Consider the following 15730-nt stretch of genomic DNA (forward strand, 5'->3'; position numbering starts at 1 on the left):
TTCCAACATTAAGACCAATATATATACATATATGTGGCCATCATTTAATAGTTTTCACAGTATTATGTATAAAGTTTACATTCCTACCACTGTCTGATGAAACGGTAAAATGGTGATAACGATATATCTGAGTGATAACGCCGATGAACCTGTCATTTCTAATTATCTTCATTTATGATTGATCCAATTAAAATATATATCGGAACCTATGATTATTTATAGGTGTCGTAAAATGGAACACCATCTAACTCAAAAGGTTAAAGGTCGTGACCCTTAACCCTTTTGTGTGTGTAGTTTGAATTCTGTACTTGTGATGAATTAAACATGATATTTCAAGCTTGTATAACGATTCATACTCAAAGTACATATTTCGTAGACAAATTATAACCAATTAAATCGCAATAAATCATCGATCTCTATACGAAAGGCCATTTTAGATAAAGTTATAATTTTATCGTATAGTACTGAGAGGAAATTATGAGAAAAATATGAAAAATGGCGTATAAAGCACGTTGGGGAGTACAGAGAGCTCTAATTGAAATGGGTTTTTCTTGTAAGAGTTATGAATGGAAATTACGAAGGACGCTTTCTGATATACAGCAAATGAGATAATGGAACAAATCACAATTAAGTGTACTGGTTGTAGTCTGGGAAATCAAAGACCTTTCGTTGTGAAGGATTTCCTATTCGTAGTTTGACCGAATTGTTTGTGCCTTAGCACCTGTTCATTTAAATCACTGCACTGAGGAAACATCTCCGCTTCATTTAATTCCAGTCTGTAATTATGTTAACGAGAGGAAATGAACATGACAGAGTAACATCTGCTATTGAGATGATTTAATAGACTACCCAAGACATGGACAATGATTCCGTTATCTTTCACGGTGATCGATTAAATCACACGTGATGAACAGATATATCTGTGTTCATCAACAAAAAATAGTGATTTGACAAAGGAACATGATGATTGGTCGGATGGAACGACTGGTCTGACAATCGGACATGATGATTGGTTTCTTAAAGCGAATAATACAACAAACGGACGTGGCGATTCGTCATGTGAAACGACTGATCTGATCAACGGACATGGTAATTGGTCATCTTAAATGACTGGTATGATAAGAGACAATGTGATTAATCAATTTGAGAAATGACTGCTCCATTCCCGGTTACCATAGCTCTGTATGTCTGTCTGCCTGTCTGTCTGTCTGTCTGTCTGTCTGTCTGTCTGTCTGTCTGTCTGTCTGTCTGTCTGTCTGTCAAATGCAGTGTGGACCATATACTTCTGACGTCAGACGTTTAGTAATATAATATGTAAAAATTTCCCATTACTGTACCTGGATGTCACACCCTGGGTCTATGTATATAGATATACATAGCAACTAGATTTTAACTTTGTATCTTCTATATTACATTTACTAGATATCGCAACATGAAATTAGAACGAAATTCGATCTAAGTTGGAAAAAAACTCACTGCTTGAATCAACGCTGCGAAAACAGCGGATGCCGTTGATAGTTGTGTATATTTCAGTAACTCTAGGCCCACACGTAACCGTGTCCACTAACTCTCATTAAAAGTGTAAATGCGTTACTTGAAAGTTTCCATTCACTTTATTTTTGAATGAAGGAGATCGGATTTAAAACACAGTGGGTGAATGTTTTACTCGCTGTAGCAACAAGGGAAAACGTGATACCAAACAGTGTTGCACATCTGTCATATTGGGTAGATTAAATTTTAGTGACGAATGACAGGATACGAAAGATGTATGTATGTATGTATGTATGTATGTATGTATGTATGTGTGTGTGTGTGTGTGTGTGTGTGCGTGCGTGCGTGCGTGCGTGCGTGCGTGCGTATGCATGCATGCACGCACGCACGCACGCACGTTTGTTTGTTTGTATGTATGTATGTATGTTTGTTTGTTTGTTTGTTTGTTTGTTTGTTTGTTTGTTTGCCTGTTTATATGTATGCTTGCACGTCTGTCTGTCTGTCTGTCTGTACGTAGGTAGTTAGGTAGGTTGGTAGGGAGGGAGATAATTATGTTGATAGGGAGCTAGGTAGGTGTGTATGTTATGGACTAACTTTTTCTATAGCCCTACCAGAAACATGTGTTTCTCATCTAAATTTTAATCGTAATTCGAACTGGGCTTTTCAAGACAAATGTTCGGTAAGGTTCAAAAGGTGATTAAAAAAAAACAGAGCTATACAGAAGAGAACAGAAGAATTACTGTATTTTATCCTTATAGCTCCAACATTAAAGGCAATAGTAATCCAACAGATTGGAATTCAAACATTACATTGGGGTTTAAGTCCCAGTAGCTGTATTAAACTTCACGGTATTATTTGTGAAGTTAGAAAATACGATACACATTGAAATGAAAGGATTCATTCATTCTGATAAATATCGGAATTGTCTATCTACCAATCGTTGTTAATACTCTGCATAATGGCTTTACTTGATGTTCGAATGTAAACGGTCGTGGAGGAAGTTTACCCATTTGCCAAAAACGTTTGACTTTGTTGAATGGTGATCGCGTTTGATCACTGGGTGAGGATTCCTGCAAGTATGGCAAATATAAGTTGGAAACAAAAGCATAAGTTACAATAAGTAATACGGGTCACTTCTGAGGACGTTAAGACGTCAGTGCTGTGGAGACTAAACAGTTGATATTTCTTCACAGCATGGGTTGCAAATGACTATAAACATTCTGTTTAACGACACACCTAACGGTCATTGTGGTTATAGCATATCTTTTTGGGGGTTAAAGCATAGACAGTGGAGGTCTCCCCTCCACTGTCTATGGTTAAAGTGAAGGATATGATGTTTGTTTATAATGTCGACCTTAAAGTTTAACGCCATTTGCTTTATACACAGTAAGTCGAATTGTGTGTATATATATATATGCTTAGATTTCTTAGCAATCTGATAAAAAAGACTTACATACAATTTACCAGAACAAATACATAGTATGTCGGTATAAAATGTGATGTATTTTATCTGTCAAGCATAAATGTAGGTTGCTTAAAAGTGCAGTAGTCGTCTGATTGTGCGTCGGGGTCCCACGCTACGAAAAACCAACCTAACCAGTAATTATAACAAAATCTTTATTTCTGAGCAGAAATTTACAAGATTATGAAAAACCCCTCCCCAACCCCTCCCAAGCCCCCCCCCCCTCCCAAGTGGGCTCTTGTCCCACTAAATAAGCCACATTCAACAGTGTATATTTTAATGGGGTCATTGTGCCTATTAGCAAGCAAACGCAATTCCTTTGCACATGCGTATTAGATGACCACACTAGCTTTAAAAAGATCTTGACCCAACACAAGATTACGTGATGGACTTGAATCGTCTCTAGATCACTACGTTATCTATAAAATGTCAGGACACGATAGCTTGCAATGATAACAGTTGATCCGATAGAATAGGTATCGTTCCACAGAAAAGCTATCCAATACTGCATATCGGCCATTGATTATGTCTGGCTGTGAACCTTAGATCAATAACCTAATTATTCCTAGCTATGTCTTTATATTCAGCACTTAATTCTTGAAGGAGGTGGATGAACATAAATTCTTACAGCGTCTCAAGTAAACTATAAGGGTCGTAAATGAATTTATTGAATCGTAACGATGATCACAGATATTGTATAACTTCTGAGATGATTTACGTTTACTATCTCCCGTCTGTGCATTTATATTGACATTGTTCACAGATTCCGAAAATTCTAAACGAATAAATTGACAATATACCACGCTGACATTTTATAAGCGCACTTGCAAGCTAATATAAATTCTTAGCCGATACTTGTAAAGAAATTGATGAAAATGAAAAGTAACCAGCAATACTGTACGATATCAAACGACTGAATCATTATCATTCTTAACTATGTACGCTTTTTGGATACTGTATATCAAAAGGCATGGATTAAAATTGAAGCAACTCAATTCTAGCCATGTTTACAGGTTGTACATACTTTCTATATCAAATAACAGGGAACTTGCAATCCAGACTGAGCATGCTCAGACGCAAAGGACTATGGGATTATCTGTGGTTATCGTAATACCTAATCTGGAGCTACCGATAAAATAAACCTCCCACAATGGTCAGGGTAACTATGAATTGATTATTTGTGGTTGCAAACAATGTAACAGTATTGTTTACAATACCAATTCATTAGTATTTATTATCATATTTCCCATGATGCATGATTCAACATGGCGGGTTTGCAAGTTCCCTATCTATGTTGTTGTACTTGCATGTAGGAGCACCTAGTGGTAAAACACTCAGTATCCCACAGATTTGTTGACAAACAATTATTTGGTCTTGAACGTTTATTGGTAATGTTTTACAGTGCAATCTATGGTTATTTGTTAATTCAGTATTAAAATGATAGAATTGTTTCTAATACAGTTTTCATCTGTGTATCAACAAAATATTAATAAATAAAAATCAGTGAACGTTAACAGCTACTATTACTTAAGCTTTGATTTGATTCATAAGGCTATGTGGATGATAGTGACGCGTTTGACACTGGGTGACATTTTTGCATACTTCATAAAAAAAACTGTTCTTTGTTATTTTATTGCTTCTAAGGGTTGCTAAGCAATTTTGATAATGCATGAAGGAAATGGGTTTTTTGAATGCGCTACGTGCACGAGTCGTCATTATTTGCTTTGTGATTTTATAAGATGTACAACGATATTAATAGCATGATGAAATCACCATAGACCGGTGTATGGACTTTATCTTATGACTTCCTTCTCCAAACATAATATCAAAGAACACAAAATCAAGTGCTTTCGTATCTACTACCCAATTCATTAAATTGCTGTAAGTCCATGAAATGAAGGCGCTCTAGTATTACTCTTGCAGAAATTATTTTTCCCCGCTACAGCTTTATCTATTAAACTTTTTATATCTACGTTTTCGTTGCATGAACATCGACACTTGATTGCCTAACTCATGTACATAACATTGGCATAGTACTGTGTCAAATGCAATGCTATCCACGTTGACGTTATAAACTAACAGAGACAACAGCTAAAACGGACACCAATGTTTCACTTAAATCTGTACTAGCAGTGTTTTCATCAATAACGAATGCGTGATCATTGTAAAGTTATAACATTGCAATGAGAAAGGCTTTATAGTGCTGCGGTTTGTCTGTGATTGACTTTTACACCGTGATATTGTGGTTTGTGTTTTTAATAATACGCTGAAAAAGGTCATAGGATGCGTTTACAATTACAATTGCAACGACATTGTAATTTTATTCTCTGTTTTTATGGTATTTAGTTATTAGAGGACGTGTCATACGTGTTAGTATTGTATATTCGAGTTTGATAGCATGGCTCTAACTAAGTGAAGCGGGGTGTATATACTTGTGTGGCTGTTTAGATATACAAGCTGACGGGCATAGTGAAACGAAGTTGTTTTCTTGTCTTCAAGCTTTAAATATAATAGTGTTGCGACTTGATATATTTTCCCTACCTTTATCTGAAAATGAGACTAACTGTCACATAGTAAAGAGTTTATTGATACATTTGTAGCAGCAGGATTCGAGTGATATTTTCCTGAGGAAAACAACAATCTAAGCAATATTGCATGTTCATGTGTGTACGGATAAATGCATAGTCTTGTTTATTGGCGCATATGGATGTAAGTGGATGTTTAACCCAAGTGTGAGTCAGGGCTAAACTGGACTTTTTGTTCAGGTTCATACATAAGTGGCACATGGACACGTGTTTTAGTTCTGAGTGAAATTGGATATATACTTTGGTGTATGCCAGTGCAATGTTGGGCATGTATATTTGCAGTTCTGGGTGAAATTGTATGCATGCGTTCATGTACGTTTGGGTACAAGATATACTTTAGTGGGTGTATTTTGTCACTTCTTTTAGAATATATATTATTTCCTTTTAGAGATATTTTACTGATTCTAGCGATAACTATATCCGGGAATGTTCTCCGTTCATTCTAATTCTTACGTTCTTACGACTAATCGTGAAATAAAAACTGTCCCTGTTTATAATACAGCAAACGAAAGACTGGGGATACTAACGATATCATTAAGTTCACACAACGAACGATCGCGATATCGATAGATGCTAAACAGTAATGTATATACCACGCACGTGTTACCATTAACCGTTCATCAAATTTAGCGTCCCATAGGACAAACACCAACCGTTTTTACAAAAGTGTCAACACCTGAGTGTTTATGTCATGGAAAGGTCATCTAACACGCTGTGTCTAATGTCTCCGTCGACAGTGATTGCAACTCCAGTGGTATCATGGCAGAACACAGTCAAATCCCAGTGATGTACATTGTACATATAGGTCAAAGTGTGCGCTCACGTTTTATCAAAAGCCAATCACCCTATTTTTTACGACGAGTAAAGAGTTTTTATCGTTGCTATATTGCTTATTATATTAAAAATGAGCAAGCCATTACAAGATGTAGAATGATAGCGCTATATATGATACATATACAAATTCAAGGTGTATATTTACAAGAATTACAACGTGTTCGTTGTACGTGCACAACAAACCATGCAATGCTTCATTGAATATTGAGGACATAGTATTCGTATGTCGGCTTCAGGGATAAAATAAGAACAATCGTACATACCTGTGTTTGCATTCTCTACTGCAATGGTCAAAGCAGTTCGACCATTCGGACCCACGCAGTTGTAGTCCAAACCAACTGCGTTCTCCAAGGCATACTTAATCGCTTTTTTGTCCCCTTTCTCTGCAGCGCCAAGAAAGAGTTTTTCCACAGATCTCTTTATCTCTGCTCGTCTGTCCATTTTGAAGAAGTAAATGTTACGTTATGTTATGTTATATTATGCTATGTTATGTTATGTTATGCTATGTTATGTTATGTTATGAACAGAACGCTTGCGTGTTTGACTTGCACATTGAACGCGGTGACACCTCCCAACCTTGTTAATTAATTTCGTTGAGGACTTCCCGTGTCATTGATTGAACTCCCTAAGTCGACGAAAGTAATTCTAGTACGTCAATATATGCAGACTAGACGTATCATGGTGACAGAATATTCATATTTGTAGCCGAGGTTCAGCACGTAATAGTATGTAAACGTTTAAACGAGGCGTCCCTATTGCGATCAGACCATGATACATAAATTACAGATCTGCTGTTTTTGATAAGTCTACTTGCGGTTTAAGATCAAGTCGTCATTCATGGGTCATCATTATAAATATGTATTTCTGAATGACATTCCTGTGCGTTCGCTGACTTCCATCGACTCAAACACGATATATCTAGGAATATTTTCGCGGCCGCCGGATGGCAAAGATGTACAAGATTCTTTGAAACACCCACTCTCAAAATTTAAAGAGGTAAATATTAGGAAATTGAACAAACCTATCATTTTTCCAAGGTTTGTATTAAATAAACCCTATCTCATCAAGTGAAAAGAATTCCGGCGTCGTTTGCTGGATTAAAAGTTTACGACATCCTGAAAAATGAAAGTATTGCTTTCAGTCAATAATTCATGAGTGGGGGGGTTAATCTTTGTCAACAATTGTACACACAAGGCTCTTTTTCACATAGGCTTGCAGTACGTAACTGAGCTATGCAACGTGGGTGTTGATGTTCGTCACCGAGAGCCATTGAACTCCAGTATACTGCTAATGCTAATACCATAGAAGGTGAAGGTATACATAGTCGTCGACATGCTATCAAACAAAATAGTTATACAATGAAAACCGTGTTTCATGCAACAGAGCATCGTCTGACACGCACAAACAAATACTTACCAGTATCGCTACATAGCTTGACAATATTTTACTAACATTGCTACATTCCCTCATCTGTTCAACAATTTTTATTTAAATTTTGATTCATTTATCGTCTGGCTTGCTGGGTCGACAAAATATCTTATTAACATTGCTACATTTTAGCGTTTGTCTTGATAAAAGGTCTTACTAATGTTATTGCTAAATTTCATCATCTGATTCAACAAAGAAATGTACATACTACTTTTACCACATTTTATCATCAACAAACATCTTCCTAAAAATGCTACATTCACCGTTTGGCTGGGACAAATCTTTGCATGAAATACTTTCATCCTACCGGATCGATCACAAATAATCAACAAAGTAACAATCTGCTAAGATTCCACAAAAAAAGAGAAAATGTAGCAAGTTTGAAAGATATTGTCAAACCAGACGACTCTCTGTTTCAAGAGATACAGTTTCTATTTGTATAAGGTACACGTCTGCTTTTCTAGTACAGCAGATCCTACATCCATATGTTGTATGCTAAACAGGATTTCAGAACCTATATCTTGAGATATTTTGACAAGGATAATGTCTATGATGGATAAAAACAACAGCTGCATTAACAAAAATATGATGAGCGTTATTCTTTCCTACTGCCACTGGGGTTTTAAACGAACTAATGGAAGGGACGATTAGTCTGGCATATATATATGTATGCTGGTGACCACTCGGCAGTGTGTGTAAGTCAAAATAAAGCACACCATGTATTTAACCTTTGTCGTGTGCATGCCAATCATGTCAATGTTAAACCATTATTCAGTCTGTTCTGTCTATATATATATATATATATATATATATATATATATATATATATATATATATATATATATATATATATATATATATATATATAATTTCATTCTTCTTTCGCCAAGTAGAGTGCTCGATCACCTTGGAGAGCTATCATACATAAAAAAGTTTATGTATATATATATATATATATATATATATATATATATATATATATATATATATATATATATACATATATATTTAGATCTATCCATCGATTTAACTTTCTATCAGTCAGTCAGTCAGTCAGTCAGTCAGTCTGTCTGTCTGTATGAATGTCTGTCTGTCTGTCTATCTGTTTGGTTATCTCGTCCATCTAACTATCTGTCTGTCTGTGTCTGACAGTGTATGTCTGTCTTCAGAGAGAGAGAGAGAGTGACAGAGACAGAGAGGGAGGGAGGGAGGGACAGACAGACAGACAGACAGACAGACAGACCGACCGACAGACAGACAGACAGACAGACAGACAGACAGACAGACAGACAGACAGACAGACAGACAGACAGACATAGAGAGACAGAGACAGAGAGGTACGCACGTTTATTCGATTGTATTTAGATTGTGTGATATGGTACATTCGTCCTACATACAGAGTAATCCAATGTTTGTATAACGTCAAGAGCGTTGACAAGTTTAAATGCACATTAGTTTCCTTTTCTTCAGTAAATGATATTTGACTAATGGATATGGCGATTAAAGTCGACCCGACACAGATGCCACTACAGAATTAGCTTAGTTGTAATTTCATATGACACCTGATCTCAGAGATAAAAGCAGTAAACCTACACAGGTCATAGCCAAAGTGTTCAACGAAGGCTTGTATAGGCTGATGACATGTGGAACACTGCTCATAAACATCCTTGCACCTTCTTCTCGGCATGTTTTTCGTGATTTTGTCATGATTCAAGTCTTGACTTGAAACCCACGTGATGGTCAGATAATGGTGCATGTTTCAATTTTTCAAGGCTTCTGTGACACTTTGTAAATTTGACTCATTTGTTTGACCTTCATATCTCTGTCCATCCAATAACGATAATATGTATCCTCTTGGTGGTCTGTGGTGAACTATGTTCATCCGTTTGTTTTCAAGTTTTTGTTAATTTCCTCACCTTTGATGAGTCAAAATGATACATATCTCATCCTTTCCTATAGTATATCTCCCCCTCCCCCTTGTCTAATAAGGATAGATTTATATTTCTCAGGATGGACTGGTATTTCCAACAGTAAGTAGATATTTGAGACATAAGACTGTGTGTGTCTATGAAAAGAGCCTATACTGAACGAAAACCCTTTTTTTTGAACATAGTACTGTCTCTGCGCATATACATGTATACTGTCTTTTTATAGATATGCCAATTTTACAATAAAACCTAGAATAAATGCAACATTAGACGAATTGGCAGGAATATGTCAAACATGACATTCTTCCGCCTTCCCCCTTTAATGTCCTCATCATTAAAAAAACAACCAAAAATAATAATAACGACAACAACAACAACAACAACAACAACAACAACAACAACAACAGAAACAACAACAACAGGACAATGAACGTGGAACAAGTTTCAACTCGCCTTTTCTGTTTAACCGCGCGTAATATGACGTAGTCTGCATAATGAAACGACTCTCAAGAACCCTTATAAAAGTTAACAAAGACAAAATGACTTTATTTCGTGTAGTGGACTTCCACTTAGCAATAAATGTAGAAAAAGTTTATTCTCGGTGTCTCTGGTTAATCGAAGTAATGTATATGATGTAAATTCATGAAATAACTCTCCTCAATACACCCTTAAAGTTTACGAAAATGCGTTTATTTCCTGCGGAGGTTTTATCATCGATAAGTGTCTCTACACATCTCGCCTTACATGAACATGATGCTGCAAGCCTCTTGAGTAATCTCGATACCCAAGTACTGTAAACTTAAACACCGTGTGAGAGCTTAGAGTTGCTATCATGTGTCAATTAAGGAGAAGTTGTAATTTCAGTGATGTGAGATACGATTCTAAAATGGAGATTATAACTACCGACTATGTGTACAGAGTTACTTGTAGGGTTTGTGTAGATGGATTCATAAGTGTCGAATCGAGGTTCCGCCCTCACCGGTGAATGTGGGGTGATAGGTCGACACAGTAACTTCTCTCTCTCTCTCTCTCTCTCTCTCTCTCTCTCTCTCTCTCTCTCTCTCTCTCTCTCTCTCTCTCTCTCTCTCTCTCTCTCTCTCTCTCTCTCTCCGTTCACTGTGGTGTTTGTGGCCGGAAAACAACAAATGTCTTTAAAAACTATCAACGTGGTGAGGATCTTACTACAGAAAAATTACCTGCAGTGTCTTGAGCTCTAACCACTACGCCACAAGCAGGCGGTGTTCAAAATAGTTTCCATTGAAATATTTAAACAGGGGGAGACCATATTTTAGAGAAATAAAATTGAGAGGGTTCCACTTTTAGCACAGCGGACTAGGACTAGGGGAGGGTCACATTTTATGCTACAGACCATGTTTGATTTCCCCTCTCCCTCTGTAATTAGTAATCTTTTTTGTTTATCTCGTGTGGTGAAAGTGCACCAAGATTTTCTATGATTTGCAGTAAAAATGATCATGATGCATGCATACTCTTTACAATTGTAATTTATATTCGGCAGTCCAAACATCGAAAGAATGTGTTTCATTGAACACTAGGGGGCGATATAATAAGATCGGATGGTCTGTAATAATCTGTCAAGACAAACCAAGCCAGGATATTTCACTTTGTTGAGGTTGGAATCTAAATATGACAGTTAATTAATAATACGCAGACAGACTTCGTCATTTGATTGATTTGTTTATTCTCAAGTGGTGAAATGAATGAGAAACACGTATTTATTCAGCATTTTGTAATAAATAAAACAACTTTGCACGTAGCTGTGTACTGTATTCAGGTGCTTCTGACAGTTAGCTAGCTAGATGGACAGACAGACAGACAGACAGACAGACAGACAGACAGACAGACAGACAGACAGACAGACAGACAGACGGACAGACAGACAGACAGACAGACAGACAGACAGATAGATAGACAGACAGACACACACACACATAGATAAATAGATAAACAGACATACAGATAGATAGATAGATAGATAGATAGATAGATAGATAGATAGATAGATAGATAGATAGATAGATAGATAGATAGATAGATAGATAGATAGATAGATAGATAGATAGATAGATAGATAGATAGATAGATAGATAGATAGATAGATAGATAGATAGATATCTGTTATTCTACTGTACATTTGAATAAAAAACACGGTAAAAAAAAATAGCCCAAGTTTGTAACTCAATAACTGTAGCAACAGAAAATGTTAAAAAATATGGATTTAAAAAAAAAAGTCATGGCTTACATACAACTATCATGATAGTGACCATGTGGATGTCCTGCCTGCGTATGCGTCTGTAGCTTATTCCTATTGTAGTACTTCTTGTAGTTTCCTTAGAAAAAACAACAATCAAAGCAATAATACGTGTCTCTGTGCCCCGACGACATATGCACAATGACAAGATGTTTGACACAGGTTCTTAGCTGAGCCTGGTCGTAAATGTTTCTCAAGTGCACTCTGGGTAAGCTACCTACAGCGCATGCGTTAACCGGCGTCCGCCATTTTGTCACAAGCTTTTATCCAACTGTGTAGTTTGCTCTCGTCACAAGTTTTACGTCTTTGGCTACGTCTTTGGTAAGTTTTTTTCGTGTAGTAACACATTCAGTATGTAACACATTCTTTTGTCTAATCAAACTAGAGGAAATGTACAGACTCTGATGCTAAATTCGTTCATGATTTATGCTTGTTGATGGTGGAGTGATGCGACGTGTTCCACTGCGTAGCACTGCATGCACCATGAACTATGTTACAAATTATAGGTCAGGTAATCTTAATAACAATTCTTCCTTCGCCGTTCAAAACTCTTCCCTAATAAATTGACGACACCTTAGCATCCATAGAAGATATCATTTATTTGTAAAATTATGTGAATACTACCAACAGCATAGATTAATTCAGACTCGAGAAAGATGATAATGCATTGAAGGTCGTCAGAGGTCAGGTTGTTGTGCACGTACACATGTACATTATTACATTATACATACATTATATCATGGAAGTAGAATGGTTCTACAAGTCACTTTTATGTTTTGGAAACCAACACAGTTACATCACTGAAGGCCCAGGCTTTGGTAAAAAAAAATGTATATTGTCGAATCACTTTTCTTTAATTGGAAGCAGTACATTGAGGCAAATACTTGCACCATGATTTGGTGAAGAATATTTGTATCACTATCAGCACAGTACACTCTAAGGAGGTACATTGTACCTATATAATGTACAATTCTAATGAAAAGAACACTCTCATTAGTACATGTACACACCCTTTACAGTGTTTTTGCTAAGGTTGGAGAATCCTTGTAACAGAAAGAGGGAATGTGGTGAAACTGGCATGATAGTTTCCAATGCAATTATGGTAATAATGACAGGGAAACTCAGGTAGATTTTACCTGTATAGTGCTTATAACTGGTTTAAATAGTAATCCCAGGTCGGTGTCTTGACACTTGCAACATGTACATTTATCAAGCCAACATTTTCATGAACACAGTCTCCAAAACGTAACTAATTTTTAAAAAACACTGACAGATTTCTTTCCCGTATATTCATAATACCATAGTCCAACATTTGGAAATAAAAAATCTGTAATACTCTCTAAAATGGCTTGTTCGTAGGTGCTGTATGAGCTCTGTGAATGTGTTATACAGTCAAAGTCATGGTACATGTATCAACCTCTATTCATATGCAAAGTAGGCCTATAAACCTGAAGCAAGCCAATTGGTGAAGTTTTGTTTTTAGTATTTGAAGTACATGTACTTCAACAGAAGTTACATATTATTGTTTCTTTATGTCTACTTTCCATAGTATTAAACCATGTCACTTGTGAGGCCTCAGATGCGTGGTTTGCTGAAAAGCAAAATCAAGCGTGATATTGTAATTGGAACAGTACTGGCATTTATTGGGGCAGGAATAGTAAAATATGGAAGTAAGTATATCGTTTAATTCCTCATTGTGGGAGTTATATCTGTATAGGAGTCCCAGTGTGCCCTCTAAGCCAATTTGATGTGCCATTGATGCACACAATTTCTAGTGGCACACCAAAATTTGGTGTTCCCCTGTTTCTTTCTATGTGAGGTGTCTCACAAAAAAATGCCAGTATTTCTCATTTTGACTCGCAACTACAAAATTTGGCTATCATTTGAGGGCACACTGTATAGGACTAAGGTCACACTTCTTTTTCTGTTTTAAATTGTCATCGTTTACATCAGTGTCAGTTTACCTTTAGTGCCCACACAAGATCTAGTGTGGGTATGAAAGGACAGGTGATTTTGCTCAAGACAGTTTATGAATGAATGAGTTAGACGCTGCATACAGGTCAAGATTGGATCAACATGTAATGTCAAATCACTTGAAGTGCAGCATAAAGTACAACTTTAGACATCAGACCATGTTACAAACAGGGAAAATAAACACATTAATTGGATTACATGTAATAACATTAGCACAGCACCTTGAAAGTACAGAGACTTGTATTACATTTCATAATTTGATTAAAGCAGTGTATGGCCTTGGTATCATTCCATGTACATGTAAAGAGGCCATAAAACTGTTCTTATCAAACCATGGTGTGTAATATATCATGATTTTGATATAATACAACATAGATGACACTCATTGTTGCAAGGAAATATAATATATCTCCTTTATCAATCACTATATTCAGTGGCTGAACCAAGGAAGAGGGCATATGCTGATTTCTACAAAGATTATGATGACCAGAAAGCATTTGAAGCAATGAAAGAAGCTGGAGTTTTCCATTCAGCTAGACCAGAAGGAGAAGTAGCAGAAGAAGACTAGTTTATCCTGTGTAAGTTAATTAGCAATACTGGTTAGTGTGTGTGTGTGTGTATGTATGTATGTATGTGTGTGTGTGTATGTATGTATGTATGTATGTATGTATGTATGTATGTATGTATGTATGTATGTATGTATGTGTGTGTGTGTATGTGTGTGTGTATGTGTATGTATGTATGTATGTATGTATGTGTGTGTGTGTGTGTGTGTGTGTGTGTGTGTGTGTGTGTGTGTGTGTGTTGGTTAGACTAAAATTACAGCACACATGTCTCTGTTGGAGCTCATACAAAAACTAGGATCAGTAAGACTACTCGTGGTTGAGTTTGAAGTAAACTGAATAAAGTAACTGCCTGTCAGTGAGTGATCAATTGCTACTGACATGAGCTGTTCACCCTTTCCTTAGCAGGAGATTTAGCTAGTTTTTTGGTAGAATTTGGCCATGTGACTATACGTAGAGAGAGAGGTTTTAGAAAACAAGCCCACAAATATAGTTCTTCTAGTTACTTGTACATGTATAAAAGTAGACAATTTAGCAAAGCAGTGAGGATCATTAGACCGAGAAAGTTGAATAAAACCAGTGAGATAGAATGCATCATTTTATATGCTTGTGCGCAATCAGTGTCTATGTTGTTTTGTGTAATTTATAACAACAACAAAAAGCGAGAGACGTAAAAAACATTGTTCTGTCTGTATTTTAAGCTCTAAAGTCACTTTGGTTTGGTAGTAATTAAAGAGCTTATTCAAAAAAGTGTAATTACACTCCAGTATATTTTGTTTTTGTGTATAATAATCAATGTGATGTGTTCTCTTTACAGGGTCCAGAGTGTTTGCTGTTTTCAATATTCTATGGAGATATTTTGTTGTTTTAAACCACCAAACTTTGTCATTTTTTGGATAGCGTAGTATACATGTTTAGTGTAGACATCATAATCTGTTAGGTCCGGATGTGGCAGTAAATTGGCAATTGATTTCCACTCACATGTATTTAATTCAATGGATACAAAACTGTGAATAAATATTTGAATATAAATACTAACTTTACAAAGTTATTTGTCTTATTCAGTGTGTTTGGTTGATTGTGTATTTAGAAATGCACCATTTTGAATCTCAAATTGTTGAAGGGTGTATTATTTTATAGGTGGGCAAGCTGAATTTATACAGTTTTGAGCAATTCTTTGTTGTATATTTAAAATT

At 36.2% G+C, this 15730-nt stretch overlaps 2 protein-coding genes across 2 annotated transcripts in view; one reads left to right on the top strand and one right to left on the bottom strand.

The window, feature by feature from the left end:
- The window catches only part of LOC144445817 (short transient receptor potential channel 4-like), a 33768-nt gene extending 26955 nt beyond the window's left edge, over positions 1-6813 (bottom strand). The window contains exon 1 of the mRNA XM_078135456.1: positions 6636-6813. Within this exon, the coding sequence (XP_077991582.1) occupies positions 6636-6813 (178 nt within the window). The remainder of the gene's footprint in view (positions 1-6635) is intronic.
- Positions 6814-12232: 5419 nt separating this feature from the next.
- On the top strand, positions 12233-15548 carry LOC144445934 (cytochrome c oxidase subunit 6C-1-like). Its single transcript, XM_078135578.1, has 4 exons — positions 12233-12318; positions 13547-13667; positions 14406-14549; positions 15352-15548. Exons 2-3 carry the CDS (start codon positions 13556-13558, stop codon positions 14537-14539), a joined length of 246 nt encoding a protein of 81 aa, XP_077991704.1. The 5' UTR covers positions 12233-12318; positions 13547-13555; the 3' UTR covers positions 14540-14549; positions 15352-15548.
- Positions 15549-15730: the final 182 nt, after the last annotated feature.

Source organism: Glandiceps talaboti, chromosome 14 (assembly GCF_964340395.1).
Source record: "Glandiceps talaboti chromosome 14, keGlaTala1.1, whole genome shotgun sequence".
Lineage (NCBI taxonomy): Eukaryota > Metazoa > Hemichordata > Enteropneusta > Spengelidae > Glandiceps > Glandiceps talaboti.

Excerpts from the sequence above, each read along its gene's own strand:
- LOC144445934 (XM_078135578.1), top strand. The coding sequence starts at position 13,556 with ATGTCACTTGTGAGGCCTCAGATGCGTGGTTTGCTGAAAAGCAAAATC. Across the intron at positions 13,668-14,405 it reads AGGAATAGTAAAATATGGAA|TGGCTGAACCAAGGAAGAGG; the intron begins GTAAGTATATCG and ends CACTATATTCAG.